Consider the following 17,344-nt stretch of genomic DNA (forward strand, 5'->3'; position numbering starts at 1 on the left):
CCCGATTCAGATTCCCGCAACGCACAATATTCTGATTTAGAGTCCGCACGGCACAAACATCCAGATTCCGACTTCACTCGGCACAGCTATCCTGATTTAGACTTCGCGAGGTACAAATATCCCGATTCGATCACGGCATGTCCGATTCAGTGGATCGTTTTCCACGTATTCGGCGCCGCGTCGGCGGGCGCGCGCGGCTCGCGGGCTGGACGGCCAGCCAGCGCCTGCGGGCGAAAGAGCTCGAGGGGCGCTGGCGATCGATGGTGGTCCAGCAGTCAGCTGACGGCGCAGTCAGCTGGCGGCGAGCCGTCGGCGGCACCGATACTTCCAGCGCGCCCCAGCATGCTGAAGGCTGAGATGCAGGTGAGGCCGACCGTAACAGGTCATCTCGCAAGGTCAGAACTTAAAGAGAGCTCCCTGTGGATAACTTGTAGCATTGTGTGTGGTTCTCGGTGTCAGGGACGTCTTAGAGTCTAAAAATGAGTGGCTTAAAACCCCCAGGCCTCATTCTTTAGTCAAGTCTTTCTGTCCGTCAGCTGCGTTAATGTCAAACTTTCACAAGAAATGGGTGTATCATGGCCTGCCACCTAGGCCCTTTTCACATTTATATTTGGGACTCCCAACTGGAAAGTTGAAACGCACAAAAGATCAAGTGATTATGGACGTAGGAAAGTATAAAAAGGGAGAGTAGATGAAAATGTCGGCAAAATCTAAGGGCAGTGTTAGTAAGCGCAAAAGTGAGCTCAGAAATGACGCATTGTGAATGGTCTTTGCATCCACGATGTACGCGTTGTCAGGTGGAAATCGGTGGGTGGAAAAGCCGGGCGTCGGTTGAAAGTTCGATATTGGTCTCATAGTCTGTAGGTGGGTGCATCCATCACCCGTGTGTTTGCGTATCATTAATACGTCTGGATGCAGCCTTACATTGGTCGCACCCTCGTGCATGGACCGTGTGAGGAACTTCAGACAAACGTATCACCACTCCCTAACCAGGTGGCAGCACGCGCCCAGAATGTGGCCGTGTGACCCTGCCGACCGTGACACCGTGTCACCCGGCAGACCCTGACACCGTGTTAACCCGCAAACCTTGACACCGTGTGACCCTGCCGACCCTGACACCGTGTCATTCTGCAGACCCTGACGCCGTGTGACCCAGACCCTGACACTATGTGGCCTTGTCGACCCTGACACCTTGTCCCTGCAAACCCTGACCGTGTCACCCTGCAACCATGACACCATGCCATTCTGCCTGCCGATCCTGACACCATGCCATTCTGCAGACCCTGATGCCGTGTGACCCTGCAGACCTTGACACCGTGTGGCCCTGCCGACCCTGACACCATGTCACTCTGCAGACCGTGAGCGGGTGACATGGACGAGACGTTGAGTCGGGGCCTGGCGGCCGGCCGCAGCGCACCGCCCCGGCTCTGCGTGGCTGGGCCTGCGCCGCCGCCGACCGCTACAACGGCGTCTACTTGGGCGCTGCTGGCCGGAGCCGGCTTCCTCCTGCCCAACAGGTCAGAGCTTATGATGCCCAGGGCAGCAGGTCAGAAACTGCTGCCGGCCGGAGCCGGCTCACTCCGATTAAGTTCGAGCGTATTTTCACGACTCATGATTATAATTCCGAAATCTGGTGGCAGGAAAGCTATTAGTTTTAAATATAATAGAAACTAGCATAGATAGCAGCATGCAGATCCAAACAGCCGCAATTCAATCACAGGACCAGCACAGCAGGGTGCACAAGTGCAGCACGCACCTGAAACAGCTGTCATGTCCCACTCGGAGGTGTCACTTCCTTAAGTCGGCTGGGGACTGAGCCGATAAAGCTGTCTTAATCTAACCCAAATCCTGATTTATTTGCGATCCCTGACACTTAAATTAGTTTTCTCTTGTCAATAAACAAAAATATTTGGCTGATTCCAAAATGGTTTTGATGCTGAGGAATGTCTTCCCATTTGGAGCTGAGGTGAAGCAGCATTTCTATACAAAAGCTTAAAGCGAGGGTGTAACAAAAAAATGTTGGTAAATCAACCGGCCGCGATCAACGAAAAACAGTGTCGATTTTCGTTCATTAATGGCGGCCCGACGCGCAGAAGCATAGTCTCGTGCGGAATGGCGTAACCTGACACGCACGGACGGGAGCCCATACAAAAGTCGTCGACACTGCAGGATGTACCTGCATAACAATGAAACTGAACTGCGCGACATTCGCAACAGATATGTAGATAGCTGGAAGAACATTATATGGCAACTGGGATCACATGATTGACAATGTATCAGTCAAGCAGTCGTTACACTGAGAAAACCCGGCGTTTGGAAGCTGTGCTCATGGCCAGCTTTCTTGTTAAAACCGACGGACATCACCACAATATTTATTTCGCTCTGGAGAACAGCGCACAAAGTGTGATGATTCCATTTCTCGACGCTGTGTATGTTGGCCAAACCAGGTGAGAGAGATACCGTCAAACTCCACTTAAAACCGTCCCTTCCGAAACGCGCTATATCCCGTCCGGTAACTCAATAAGTCGGAGCGCCTCGTTTGAGCGGATGCCCAAAAGACTGGGTAACATATCCCGATTGTGGCGCAAGCTATCGGTTTAACAAAACAGCACATCAGGTTTGCAGAGAAGTCGTCGGAAGATGAATCAACCAAGCTCTCTGATGTGAAACTACGATTCACATAAGGTGGCCGGGATATATAGTTCACCTCACGTGTAGCTCAGGCAGTGACGAGCGTACCTTCTCTCGCAATTAAGTCCGTGAGGGCACTCATATAGCACAGTTCAGATGGCAAAACATGATAAAGAAGATAAGATTCTATGGCAAAACATGGTAAGATGTAGATGACTGATGACTGGGACATTCGGGACAAACACACACGAAAACCCGAATTTTACGTTCTTGTCTAGTCGAAAAACCTGAAACTACGTCATTAGAGTAGTCTGAGGCTCGAAAGACGACTCTATCAATACTAGACCTCGCCGAGCACGGTCGCCGAGTGAGCCGTGACCATGGCCACACACCAACCTGCATGACCTCTTAGAAGAGCCTTGGGCACCTTCTGAGAGGTCATCAGCATAACGTTCTTTGATGGCCCCTAACCTGCACCCTAACCTAGCCTTTCCATAAGAATTTTAAGAACATATATTTTGGCACATAAATCGCTTTTGAGCCTCGCAAAAGTGCGTATAGGTGGCGCTTCGAACGCTATCTCTACATATCTCCGACCTAATAGATATATCGACAGGCGGTCAACGCCAGTCGTTGCTATGCTTGATTATCCATATAACCTTGAGTTAGATTTCATAAACCCGAGGTCAAGTTCAAGGTCACATCAGGTCAAACGTTGATAAATTGCTTTTGCTAGCATTTTGTTGAGGTAAATTTGCAAAACTGTTCGATGGTTGTATAGGACAGGAAACGTGAGCATACATATCTCATTCGCGTTCCGATGTCGCCACGGGGCAAGTGAAGTGGGGATGGGGTCGGCCTCGCGACGCCCGCTTTTGGTCACGCTCCGCAAACAAGTGGTTAAGGGGTGCGAATGTGGGACACTGACCGTCGCGTCGGAGAGATGACGCAGCCGTTCTCGAACAACGGCAAATGCGCAGCCGTGGTCAGTTGGCGACCAGACTGCGAGGTGTTAGGAGCAGCAGACAAGATGCAGTGCTATGCATTTATGAAATGCCGCGTCAAACGCACTTTTGCCGTGAACCTTATTGCGGCACAAGAAGGCATAGTGAACATTTGTAGAACCATCCGATCATCTCACCCAGAATCTTTATGACCCACGCTTACAGCTGGTGACGTGATGTGCTTAATTTGTTGAATAAGGCTAGCAAAGGACTCGAACAGCCTGCCAGTGCCAGGAAGAAGCAGCTCAAGTTCTGTCACGGCTCAAACAAGAGATTCAAGCAAAGGAGTTGCGCGAATCAATTGAATCAGTCGGCTCGTCTTTGGAAGCCGACATGAGTGCCAAGCTACCGAGTCAGTGATGCCGCTTCTAGATATCTGATCACTGGGCCAGTTCGAGCAAGAATTGAATACTGTCTTTGTACCATTAATTGTCTCAAAGCGTTTATGACATGCGATGAGACAATGCCTAAGGAGGTATTATCTAACTAATAAATATGTGGCGAATTTAATATGACCATAAACATCGCCCTCGTTGTATCAAAGAAATAACGATTTGGTAAAAATGATGAATAAAAAAATCACAAATAACAATAGGAAAATACATTCCTGGTTGGGAGGTATAATTCTTCCACCCATCCCCACATAAACAGGAAAGTGCACCCCTCTAGGGCTCATTATGCTAAGCACGTCTTTATATGACAACTTCATTAGATTAATCTCAACCAGCATTCAATGTTTGATGGCCAGAAATGAAACTTCAGTGCAAATGAGACTGCCGATACGAACGTGTTTGATAGCTATGCCACATTACATTTGGCTTATCTTTGTTTTTGTGGCATATCGCATATAGGATTATACTGCAGCGGGTTTCTGGTTGCTTTGACTCAAGATGACAATTTAAGCTGCTGCAAGTTTTGCCGGTGACGGAAAAGACAGGTTTTTCACCCCCGCGCGTAGAACTCATGACTTGTCTGAATTTTGCGGTAGAAGTAATGCCGTTTGTAAGCAGGGACTGTATAAGTTTGTGCAGTAGATGAAATGACGCGCACAAGTTGCACTCGTGTCGTGTAAGGATATTCGCAGTAAAAGTGATGTCGCGTATAAGGTGAACCACGCCCCGCCCCGGGGAAGTTCATTCTCCCCTATGACTTTTCGAGCACAGGTCAAAAATAAACGCTTGCAGCGACACCAAATTCTCGGTACCTATTCATCTAACAACTTGGAATCAGCTCTTCAAAATTGAAGTTTTATCTACCAAGATCAGTGACCTATATCAGGTTAACGAGATAAACCTCTATTTTTTACCACATATAACCTCCTCGGGGCTCATTTGCCTTTGTTCAAACTTTGCATAGTAGTAAAACATAATAGCGCGTACAGTCTTAATATTTCAGACTTTCGGAATATGTGAGGCTGTTGACCTAATGACAGGTCAATTGCTGCTATCTGTGGTAAGCAGTGCACGTTTGGACGTATTTTTGTGTAGTTTTTTGTTGTATATGAGGAAAAAAGTAGTAACTTACATGTGCAGCTATCATATGACTACAGAGCACATGACCTCGGCCCAGGTCATGGCCTATCTCTATGAGTACATCCTGCAAAACCAAACTAAGCTCAAAATAGACAGTTTTTAGGCAATTTGGCCGCAGAATTTGAATATTTCACCTAAAACGTGTTGAGATAAATGATAATGCGTAAGTCCCAACGGGTCATGCAAGGTATAGAAGGTCATCCACGATCAACGACCTACGTTGCCAGCAGCGGAGAGACTGGATGAGGGAGTGCGAACGCGTGTGGCTACCTTCTTATTTTGTTTGTGAGCTGATGTCTAATTTCATGAGCAACGTACCTGTTCTCAAGTTGCTACAAATACATTGCCAAACGCCGGAGGAACTGTCTATAAGTGTAAACAACAGCTATGCGATCTTTCCAGTGCCCATAGGTGTCCAATACACTGTTTCTGACCACAAAAATGCATTGTAGTGCTCACATCGGCCGGCTAGCACTTAATCTTTTTAGCGGGATGAGTTGTAAATTTAGCCTGAGTTGACTTAGATTGTCTCTAAATCACCATAAAACGATATATTTGTTTTCTGGAACACGTTTGTCCGACAGCTGCATCGAACAAAATGAACTCAGAACACATTGTGGAGAAAAGTAACATTTTGGTAGGCTTATGGTGGACCAATTTTTGACGGTAACCTTAGCAGACCTGACCCATGTGGGGGGGGGGGGGGGAGGGGCAGAAATGGTCGAAAATGAGCTCCCTATTGTCTTTAGGCTTATTTCCACTCTCTCAATAAACCATGTTGACGTGTAAATTCAGGTTTTACTGCATTCATCGGACATGCCTTGCCGTCTACATGATGGAAATTGGCGGTAAAAAACTATATTCAATGTTTACCCCTTTCTGCAATCTAAACTAATCACACCCCTAAAAATGATCCTATCATTTTAAACCACTTTTAAAAGGAAGTGCTGCACCTTTGTGTGGGGTTTGGGCTGAAGTAGTTATTTTGAAGATCATTCAGTGCATTTCACAGCTAAGCCTTTCACAAGGCTTAAATAAACTTAGCATTCTCTTGTTTCCGAGCTTGACAACCCGCAAGCATGTGCAGACTATTTCAAGGTCACTTCTTGAACTATGTAGTGCTTGAGGCCCAGAAAAATATGATCAGCAAATTATTCATGTCTGGAATACGTCTGCACAATTGTGACGTCGACCGGCATCAATTAACAAGGAACTAACGCAATCCGTTGAGTGCAACCTTCGAGCACGAATTAGGTTTCGTGTTCGCAATATAAGGGTTAGAACAGCGGTACGCGCTATGACGAAAACAAGGCTGGAAATTTAATAGCCTAAGAATAACAGCACGACTGAGTGCGTGAACGCAAGTAAACAACACAAAAGTCACGGACAAATATGCAAGAATACCATGAGAAAGACCCAACACAAGAGTACATAACGAACTTCTGTCCTCGGCGAACACGCACTAGCAAACGCCCCCCACATCTCAGCAGGCTGAAACACTACAAGTGAGTCAGTCCGTCGGTTACGGAGGCAGTTTCTGACACGGCCACTCTGGCAGCGACTCTGACGTCATAAAGACGTCCTATGACGTGATGGTCAGTCCGTCGGTTACGGAGGCAGTTCTGACACGGGCCACTCTGGCAGCGACTCTGACGTCATAAAGACGTCCTATGACGTGATCAAACGAGGGACGCATTTAAGAACATATTTACTACGGAGTGATCTGTTGTTTTATCGAGCGATCTTTTATGTTTAAAAACAAACCGATAGTTCCAAGTGAGCTTAGCTTTCACACACCTGGTGTCTGCCTCAAAAAGCTTCGAATGTGGAGCATTCTGACTGCCAATGCTTGTCTGAATGCAAACGTGAGGCCAATGTTTCCATTACAGGAAGTCTACAACACCACCCTCATGACGAATATTAGATGCGTATTATGCATATATAATTTATGCGTCTATGCATAGGCCTGTCGAACAAGGCGCCGCGCGCTCTATCAGCGTGTGCTGCCGTACTGGCGCTGCCAACGCCGTCATCGCTCCCGTCTTCCACAGCTTCATCGTGGCGGCCGACTACTTCCAGGGCGCAGTACCCAGGCTCCACTATCGTGTTCGATCTCTCGCTCACGTACATCCTGGTGGCCTTCTGCTCAGTGCTGCTCAACAACGTACTGGTGGAGGGCCGTTGACCTGCACAAGCGCATCCCTCTTCGGTCAGTGGCGAAGCCGCCCGGCTGAACACCGGTGGCTTAGCTGTGGAGTCCATAGTTTTGTCTTCGGTCAGTTGCGAGGCCGTCCGGTCGGACAACCGGTGGCTTAGCTGTAGGGTCATGGTCTTGTTGGTTTTGGGGGCTGGGATAGGTGGTGACTTGCTTGACCATGTGGGATGATGGCTGTGTGACAAGGCGGGTGAATGATGTTCGTTGGAGATGACGATATAGTTGTTTTGGCGAGTTATGCCATGATCATTGACAGTCGGCTACGAAGCTAACTTGGCGCGGTTAAACACGCATGTCGCCATAGAGTCGTAACTCAACGCCTGCCACCCCATCAGCCATGCCGTGTTCAAGGCCAACAAAAATATAACCAACGCGCCGTTAATATCTGGCGTTCGGGAGTACCATGGCCAGATTAATGGACGCCAATTTGCTCTTAGTCGACTTTGAGCGGGCGCAGCCAGTTTTCATCACGATTGCATGTGTGGACTAGACCCCTTTCGACCAGAAGTAATTATTTGAGGGTTATGGGATGAAGGAGAACGGACATCGGTGGGACAGAACTGCGTACGCCCAGGAGGCCAGCCGCCGAGCTTTAGCCCGTGCAGGAACCCCCTGGGTACGCTGAGAGCCCGGTCGTGTCTCCCTTCTCAGGGGGTCTCTCGACCTACTCGTGGCGTGCGCAAACACCTGCCCCGGATTAGCGGGGCGCCGTGATGGTTAAGGATAAGACAAAAAGGAGGACAAGTGGGTCGGATTTCATCACAATTACGCGTTACATTCCGGGATTAATGTGTAAAACACCAGGAGAAAGGGGCAAAGCACGAGCATATAATGACGTTTGGTTCAGCACCACCACGGCCACGCCTCCAGCACTGCCACGGCCACCTCCCGGGAGATTGAAGTACTACAAGCGAGTGCCCAGAAGCAATTTCACACGGCTAGTTTGGCAGCACCTCAACGACATACAGAAGCTCCATGACGCAATTAAACAATGACGTGTTGACGCATGACGCATATTCACTAAATAGAAAATTGTGTTGTGTAAAGCAGTCTCTTCCGCTTCGAAATATACAAATAGCTATAAGAAAGCTTTTTCGTTATATTTGATGTTTGCTTTAACATCTTCAAGTGTACAACATGCCATAATATACAAAGTTAAACAAGGTAACTGACCTTAAATGAGCACCAGTGATCTTTTGTTCAGAACAGGTATTTAGGTTCGGGACACATTGGACACCAATCTGGAGTTTTGTCTGGTTTGACCTTATTTGACCTGAAGATCATGACCTACGAACCCCACATTTTGCCGAAAGTGAATTCATGCACAGGCCAACACACCCTGTAAATTTGGTGCCTCTAGCTTTCTGAATTTCTGAGATCTCAGCAGGGTCAAACTGACCCCCACTTGGGCGAATGGCGCTCAACCTGCCATCGGGGCGCATGCTAAATGAAAATATTTGGCTCCACTCTGCCGCAAAATACTTACTTAGCCTATTTGCTTTACCTCGCATTAGGTCACTCACTACCCATTCTTCCTGTCGCTATCATGAAATCATTGAGCCACTCTTGCACTTATGGTGAACATAAAGATGGTTTATTGAATTGTACGAATATACTTCTTTTGCTATTGTCCAATTCACTTTGCCGTGCACAACGCCAGCGTGGCACATTGCATAAATGATGGTCGTGAATATGTATATATATATATTATATATATATTATATATATATATATAATATATATATATATTATATATGGGGGGGGCGTGTGTCTGAAAAAACGCCGTTTACAAGTTCTTGAATCCATCCTCATCAGAGAAAGAATGCCCGACTTCAGCAAACAAATTAAGTCATGCATTTCTTTGGACATGCTCAGCCACTCAATGACAGTAGGGGGATTCAATGTTTTGCCTTTCCGTGCTGTTATACTGGCTGGAAAACTGATATGCTTCTGTTTGTATGTGTTTTGTAATTTTGACCAGATATTCGGATGTATAATCCGTCAACTGATGGTTTACCAATGATTATGTGTTGTAGAGCATGCCTCGCAATTTTCCATCTTCGAATATTTTCCGTCCGACCGTCTTACATTGCTTTAAGAATGGGAAGTGAATGTCCTTGAAATACTGGCCAGCCTAAACTAATATCTATGACAATAGGCAATTTGATTTATGACATACCAAAAACAGCGAAGGATTTAATTTGAGCAATCGAACAAACGCACAAGACACTGATTGCATGTACATTTCATCTTGCGTATAACAAACCTGCTTTAATGAAAGCATACTGCCTAAGTATATATATATATATATATATATATATATATATATATATATATATATATATATATATATGTGTGTGTGTGTGTGTGTGTGGTGTGTGTGTGTGTGTGTGTGTGTGTGTGTGTGTGTGTGTATGTATCTGCAATTGGGTCATATGCGCCGACACCGGATAGTGTGGAAATGTTTACCAACATGTTCACAATCTTCCACTCAACATGCATTAGCTAGTTTCCTGCCAAAATGACATAATAATTACAGGACTGCGCCTAACGTTGAAATAGCTTGTCAAAGACAGCAGTCAGAGGCTGTCATTTAGCATCAACATGAACTATTGATGGCTTCCAAGCAATATATGAACACCACGTTTTATCTTGTATGTTTTATGTAGTCAGTAATATGTTCATGGTAATTCTACCTTGTGTTGCTAGTAATTGGTAACTGGCAATTCTACCTTACCATGGTAATTCTACCTTGAACTTTGCATGTGAAAAAACTGGAGAGGTTCAGCTGAAATAGTTAAGAAAGGCAAACATTCTGCAACATGATCGAAGAAATTAAACCGTCATGATATCGTATCTTGTCGTCATTGCACACCTCAAAGTGGTTCCCTGAATCGATTTTACGTACACATTTTGCTTTTTTCTCATTTTGACTTGCCAGTGCAGTATGCTGTATGGTTTACACAAAAAATTGTGCTCGATGATTATCAGTGCACTTCAGCCACGCACGCTTCGGACTGGAAGTTGTGTGGAATGCTTACCAAGATGTTCACAATGTTCCTGTTGAAAGAACCTCCTCCTCCTCCTCCCGAAAGAACCCGTCTCCGAGGCATTTTTTTTAAACGAACAATAGTGAAACCTCAGGACCAGTTACGTCTAATCAAAACACTGGGTAGTGCCACTGCAGCACCGTCAAGACACAATGGAGATGTCAATGTTGATTATTTAGGAGTCCGAATTACGCTGTCAACGATTCGAAACAGCACTGCGCCTCTTTCCTGCAGTCGCGATCACTGTCGTCATTACAACACAATGCACACTTCTATTGATGCAAGTAAAATAATGTTTTTGATTGACCCAGGGGGAAGGGCCTGTTACCGGGAAGCGGATTGGTGGAAGTTTGAACCACTGCGCGACATGAATCATATATTGCTTCCATTCTCGAAGCCAAAGTGTGCCTCGAAAAGAGCCACTGTGGTGAGGGCCATAGCGGAGAAATCAAAGGCATATTCTAACATTTTTGGGTAAGACAGCACTGTCAGCCTTTTCCTCGTAGAATAACCAGGAGAATGGAGAGACAAATGTCTTGATGTTTCGGCTGTTTACCTTTATCAGAAGGGAGATCAGGAGTAATTCAAAATTGCCTGCCGATCCTATACTCAGCATTTTGAACGGCGAGTCACAGTTTTTACAAGCAAACAACACTTGGGGATTAAAGAAAGCAATTACCAGCCACTACTACGATGCCGTGTGTATCCAACTAAGAATCCAAAATGTTCGAAAAATACGTGTACATGCGAACGAATTCGAGTAAACAGGTATCAAGCATCACACATCATTCACACATTCATGTAATTTGCAGTAAACAGGTGTTACGCATCACGCATCACTTATACCTACAAAATATTTCAATTAAACAGCCATCGCGCATCACGCGTCAGGCATCACTCATACATTTAAACGATTTTAAGCGAGCACGCATTACACATCAGGGCACTTATCGCATTTGCATAATCGGCCATGATGATCCCCGTACGTTAAGGTCTGGCCACTGAATTATTATAAGATTGGATTCACTCATTTTCCTGTCCGGATGGTCCTGTGCTCTGTAGATTACTTTGAGCTCTAGAAGGGGTATAGGGTACATACCTCGCTGAATTTGAGCCTGAATGCGTCTTTACAAAAAATTCGCTGAAGAGGTTTCTCTGTTTTTGGGGAATCTCGCAAGTATGCATTACGTGTAAACGGTTAGGGCGTACGGAGATGAATACTATCGACAGAAATTGGGCATATCGATGGGAAACCTATGCACCTCTCATCTGCCGGTTTTAACAAGATACCGCCTGTTGTTTTCCTTGCCGCCTACTCAAGTGGGAAAATAGGTACAATATCGTAGCTTTTTGGTCACCGTGACCTTCTTAAGATTAAAAAGAACACTGGCCTTAAATAAACGCGACTGACACTTTGCTTAGAGTAGAAATTAGAATTGATGCAATACAATTAGAAATCTAGCTTCACGGCGGTGGTATCAGGAGGTTTACCAGCAGTTCGGACACCAATCTGGAGTTTAATCTTACTTACCTTACCTGACCGCAAGGTGATGACATAGGAACTTTAAATTTCGACGTAAGGGAGCTTTCGTACCGGAAAACTTATCATGTGAATTCGGTGTCTAGCTATTTTGGTTTTCGGGATCTCAGAGGGTCCAATTGGCCCCCACTCGAGCGAAGTGCATTCAACCGGCCACCTGGGAGCGTTCTAATGAGGCAGCTCAGAGAAAAGGCGCATTTCTTCTGCGTAAGGCGAATCTGGGTTTGGGACACTTCTGACAGGACCTGCTGTCGTTTGGGACACTTCTGACAGGACCTGCTGTCGTTTGGGACACTTCTGACAGGACCTGCTGTCGTTTGGGACACTTCTGACAGGACCCTGTCGTTTGGGACACTTCTGACAGGACCTGCTGTCGTTTGGGACACTTCTGACAGGACCTCCTGTCGTTTGGGACACTTCTGACAGGACCTGGTGTCGTTGCAGGATACGTGCTGTCATTCGTTACGCTGCTGTTCGTCGCCGTCTTCGAGATCTGGTGGCAGGTGTTCAGCAACACCACCTCGTACGGTGTCAACCTACTGGCCGTCTCCGTGGTCGCCGTCGGCTGCACAGGTCAGCACAGGTCACTCACCATAGGTCTGATGTAGGTGAAGGTGCTAGGCGACAGGTCACAGTTTGGTACAGGTCACCACAAGTTACGTGTGAGTCACGCTCGCCGCAGGTGGCTGATCTCCACAGGTCCCATAGTATATGGCACACTGGTCACTGGTCAATATAGGTTAGCAAAGGTCACAGTCCGCTGGCAGACAGGGTGTGCCAGTGTTCGGTCTGTCTTTTTATCTGAGGGGTAACGCAAATGCCATGATGAAGGTCGTACTTCAGGAATATTGACCAGTAGCGGTCCGGCAGGTGGGAGTGAGAGCAGGGGAGTGGTTGTCCCCCTGTCAGCAGCCAGGGGGCAAGAGGATATTTTTCACTCTCACAAAATGTGTCGGCCCCTTTACGCGGACTTTAGGCGCTTTCGCTAACCGTTGTGGAAATTTGGATCAAGGAGGCCCCAATAACTCAGCTGGAGAGTAATAAATCGGACTCACAAGAGCATTTTTGTATCAAGAGAGCCGTTTACTGGATCATAAGGCCACCTTTATGTACAAGGTAGCCCATGCCATTACCACGATGTCGTGGTAAGGAGGCCCTTTGTTGACTCGGGAGACTCCCGTTACGGACTAGGAGGCATGTATTCTGGGTCAGGAGTCACTCTCCATGTTTAGGAGGCCCCATTTCTATAACAAGAGGCCGTTTTGCATACATCAGATGTCTGCGGTTCCGGATCGGAATGACCGATTTTGGGATAATTAGGCCACTTGGCTAGATTTGGAGGCCTCATCATTAATCGGAAGCATCCTGTTCTAGATTAGGATGGTCCTCTGTGTATCAGAAGGCTCTTTTCTGGAACAGAAGGCTTTATTTTAGGAGAGCGAGACATTTTGCTGGATAATCATAATGCATCCGTTCCGGATATTACTTAGATGTGGGGGTAGGGAACAATTTGATAAGGGGGCACATGCCTCCGGTGCCTCCCTCTCAAATACGACAATGCCCAGCACCCCCTGCCGTGAGGAGGCCCCCTGGGAAACCCTGCCCCCCTTACTCAAGGTTCGTGGTGCTGCCCTGATTATTAGTGGCCGACTACAATGCATTTAATCTGGTTATGCAAAGAATTAGAACACCAAAATTATTATGGTGTAATAAAATAGGATAAAAAAACAGGACAAACGTTTTACCTTAACGATTTCCTCAGTGTCAGTTTTTCAATGCAAGAACATTTCACAAACTGGGAAAATATAAATCACGTGTTTTCCACGATGCCAACTCACCGGAGAAAACCTGCAAATGTTCCGTGCTTGCAAAGATGTGGTTGCTCCAAAAATTGCTGAGTCAATGGCCATTCGTCACGATTACCTGGGCACATTACGGAGCACATGTAGTTCATCGTGACAACCTGTGTCACTGTTCTTTTATTGGAAAAAACGGGCACTGAGGAAGCCGTGAATGTGAATCGGAAGTCCTCTTTTGACCTTTTTCAATATACGTTCATACTTTTGTTTATTGCAGTTCATCTAAGATCTGTGCTCAATCTAATGTATTCAATCTGCAAGACTGACTGGTTGTTTGTGTATATCGCCCACGGTCTGTGTCTCTTGCCTCAACATTTACCTGCTTTTCTGCCTGTCCCTTACCACTGCTGGTGTTTAGGAGGTACGGTTAATGTTGGTCCACGTGAAAAACTTAAACACTGCCAACCTCACTGATGTATGTATTTAATCAGGCGACTTATTTACATTCCATTTACGTCAACGACCGTATGAATGTTAGCAACTATCGCGGAATGCAGTGGTTTTAGACTGTTCAATATGAGGACCCCCGTTGCTCTCCCCGTGACAACGAATCGACAGCGCAACCTGACCGCGTGACCTGACCGCGTGACCTGACCGCGTGACCTGACCGCGTGACCTGACCGCGTGACCTGACCGTTGGTCCCGCCGCTGCACATATCACCAGCTGTCGTCGGCCGGTTCCAGCTCAGCAGTCGAGCTTCTACGGCTACACGGGCATGCTGCCGAACCGCTACACCCAGGCCGTGATGACGGGCGAGAGTGAGTGGAGGCGGCGCCGCGCCGATCGGGGAGCGGGCGCCGATGCGCGGCTCCAAACCCCACCAACATCACGGCTGCTGGTAGACCCCCCCCCGGCTTGCTCTCAATTCACCGCCTTAAGTGTTGTCTGTGCTAGTCTGGTTTTCAAGGCGCTGTCAAAACACATCCAGGGGCTGTGTTGCCGCTACCGATTCACGTTTTTCCATTTTGTTTTTTAAAGCCAGTCCAAGATCCCGGTTTAACCCATGTGGTCCTGATACCCCTTCTCTCCCCCCCCCCTCCATCTCAGATACGTAGTTACACTCATGTCTGCACAACGACGGAGCTGCTGGGCCGATGGTCCGCGCTGCTCCATGTTGGGTGTTTTGGTGTCATTTTCCTCCGATAGGCGCCGCCGGCGTGCTGGTTTCGACCAGCCGGATCCTGACGCGGCTGCTGCTGGACGACGTGCGTCTCAACACGCTGGTGTTCTTCTGCTGCTCGCTGCTGCTGCTGGTGGCCGTCTGCTGCGTTCTGCACCAGCTGCTCAGACGGACGGCGTTCGTGCGTCACCACGTGGCAGCCTGCTCGGCCGACCCGCTGTCCGAGACCCAGGCCGGCGATCAGGTCACACTGGTACGGGGCGGGTACGGCGTAATGATCAGGTCACACTGGTACGGGGCGGACGCTGTACCGCGATCAGACCACACTGGTACCGGGCAAGTACGGCATAATGATCAGGTCACACTGGTACGGGGCGGGTACGGCGTAATGATCAGGTCACACTGGTACGGGGTGGGTACGGCGTAATGATCAGGTCACACGGGTACGGGTCGGACGCTGTACCGCGATCAGACCACACTGGTACCGGGCAAGTACGGCATAATGATCAGGTCACACTGGCACGGGCAGGCACTGTACCGTGATCAGGCCACATTGGTACATAGGAAGGTAGTCGAGTGGCCAGTTTACATTGGTTTGGGGAGGACTTATGTCATGCTGACGCATGTAATAGATACTTAGATAGAAGTGTTTGAACGAGGCAATGCCCGTCTGTGCATATGCCTGTAACGCACGCCTGCTCACGCGTCCCATCCGTCATCGCGGCCCCAGGTGGACATCGTGGAGGAGGCGGACGGCAAGGACTACGGGCGGCTCACTCTCGCCTCCAACAGCGACGACTCGGCCTTCCAGTCGACCGAGACGCTGCCGGCCGGCGGCGCGGCCTCCTACGACACGTTCTCGGAGCGGGCTGGCGGCACGTCCTACCGCGTCAGCGAGCTGCTGGTGCACGTGCGACGCTCGGGCCGCGCCCGCCACCCCCCGCGCTCGACTGCTGCGCCGCGCTCAAACGTACGCCCCGGCACGTACACAGTATTGTACTAGGCATTTCCTGGATCCGCTGCATCGAAACTGTGCCAGCCTCTGTGCTAGTGTGGTTGCCGGCACTGCCGAGTAAAACAAACTGCTGCGTTTCGTCCTGAATTGTCCTGAACCCTGTCTTCATTGTCCTTCTCGTTATATTGTCCTCACCTTGTAATGTCCTTGACTCGCCTTGATTTTGTGGTGTTTTTCGGTTGCCAGGCGGCACCCAGGCGCGCTCGGCGACGGTGCGCCGGGTCTGGCCGTACATGGTGTCCATCTGCCTGGCGTACCTGGTCACGCTCAGCCTGTTCCCTGGTATCGAGAGCGAGGTGCACAGCTGCACGCTCGGCTCCTGGATGCCCGTCGTCCTCATGGCCATCTTCAACGTCTCCGACTTCGCCGGCAAGGTAAGGCGTAGCTCCGCGATGCGGCCGCATGGTGCCGGCTTCGTCTTGGACAGATCGGCTTCGACAGTCAGACAGAGATGGGTGAGGTGATGGGTGTTTCGAACAAGATGATCCCATACGACGAGTGGAAGAACATCATGCCGGTCCGAGCACTACATTTTCCATGGCCTGGGAACGCAATGAGCTGAGACTGATGAATTTGGTGATCCCCTTCCCGACCAAAACCTCGGTAAACTTAACGCCCTGTGACTCCAAAAGATGACATGGTGACCTGGATGACCTGTTGTATTCATCCGCTGACCTCGATCACTTTAACGTATTGTGACCCACGGGATGCTCCGTTGACCTGAGCGACCTCCAAACCCCGTCAGGTGCTGCAGCGATGATCTTTGTGACCCCCACAACCTTCAAGTACTGCTCCGATGACCTGGGCGCCCTCACATCCCGTCAGACAATGCTCCGGTGACCCGGGTGACCCCGGCACCCCGTCAGGTGCTGTTCCGGTGACCTAGGTGACCCCACCACCCGTCAGGCGCGCCGCTCCTGTAACCTGGATGACCCGACATCCCGTCAGTTGCTGCCCCGGTGACCTGGGTGACACCGCCACCCCTGTCAGGTGCTGGCCTCCCTGCCGTACGAGTGGTCGCGGCGCCAGCTGGTGGCGTTCTCGACGCTGCGCTTCCTGCTGATCCCGCCGCTGGTGCTGTGTGCCGCACCGCGCGCCGAGCCGCTGCTGGCCTGGGAGGGCTGGCCCATGCTGTTCAGCCTGCTGCTGCTGGGTCTCACCAACGGCCTGGTGGGCAGCCTGCCCATGATCCTGGCGCCAGACAAGGTGCCGGACCAGAACCGGGAACTCTGCGGTGAGAGACGGGGAGCGCTGGCCGCGGGAGCACGGCCACGCGCAGCCAGCGCGTGGCCACGCGCTGGGCGTGGCATTTGTGCAGGCACGCTCTGGCTGTGCGCGGCCTGGGTGAATGGCTGGCACTACTTGCTAGTGGTGACC

The 17,344-nt window shown here is 49.1% G+C and overlaps 1 protein-coding gene across 1 annotated transcript in view; it reads left to right on the forward strand.

Moving 5' to 3' along the window:
* Window positions 1-1,476: 1,476 nt before the first annotated feature.
* The window catches only part of LOC119091013 (equilibrative nucleoside transporter 4-like), a gene marked incomplete at its 5' end in the record, with an annotated part of 16,103 nt that continues 235 nt past the window's right edge, over window positions 1,477-17,344 (forward strand). Inside the window, 10 exon segments of the mRNA XM_037213735.1 lie at window positions 1,477-1,517; window positions 7,219-7,246; window positions 7,248-7,342; window positions 12,385-12,545; window positions 14,516-14,590; window positions 14,979-15,205; window positions 15,683-15,886; window positions 15,889-15,922; window positions 16,154-16,341; window positions 16,958-17,201. Coding sequence (XP_037069630.1) covers window positions 1,477-1,517; window positions 7,219-7,246; window positions 7,248-7,342; window positions 12,385-12,545; window positions 14,516-14,590; window positions 14,979-15,205; window positions 15,683-15,886; window positions 15,889-15,922; window positions 16,154-16,341; window positions 16,958-17,201 — 1,297 coding nt within the window.

This window comes from Pollicipes pollicipes, unplaced genomic scaffold (genome assembly GCF_011947565.3).
Source record: "Pollicipes pollicipes isolate AB1234 unplaced genomic scaffold, Ppol_2.1 Scaffold_3216;HRSCAF=3773_pilon_pilon_pilon, whole genome shotgun sequence".
NCBI lineage: Eukaryota > Metazoa > Arthropoda > Thecostraca > Pollicipedomorpha > Pollicipedidae > Pollicipes > Pollicipes pollicipes.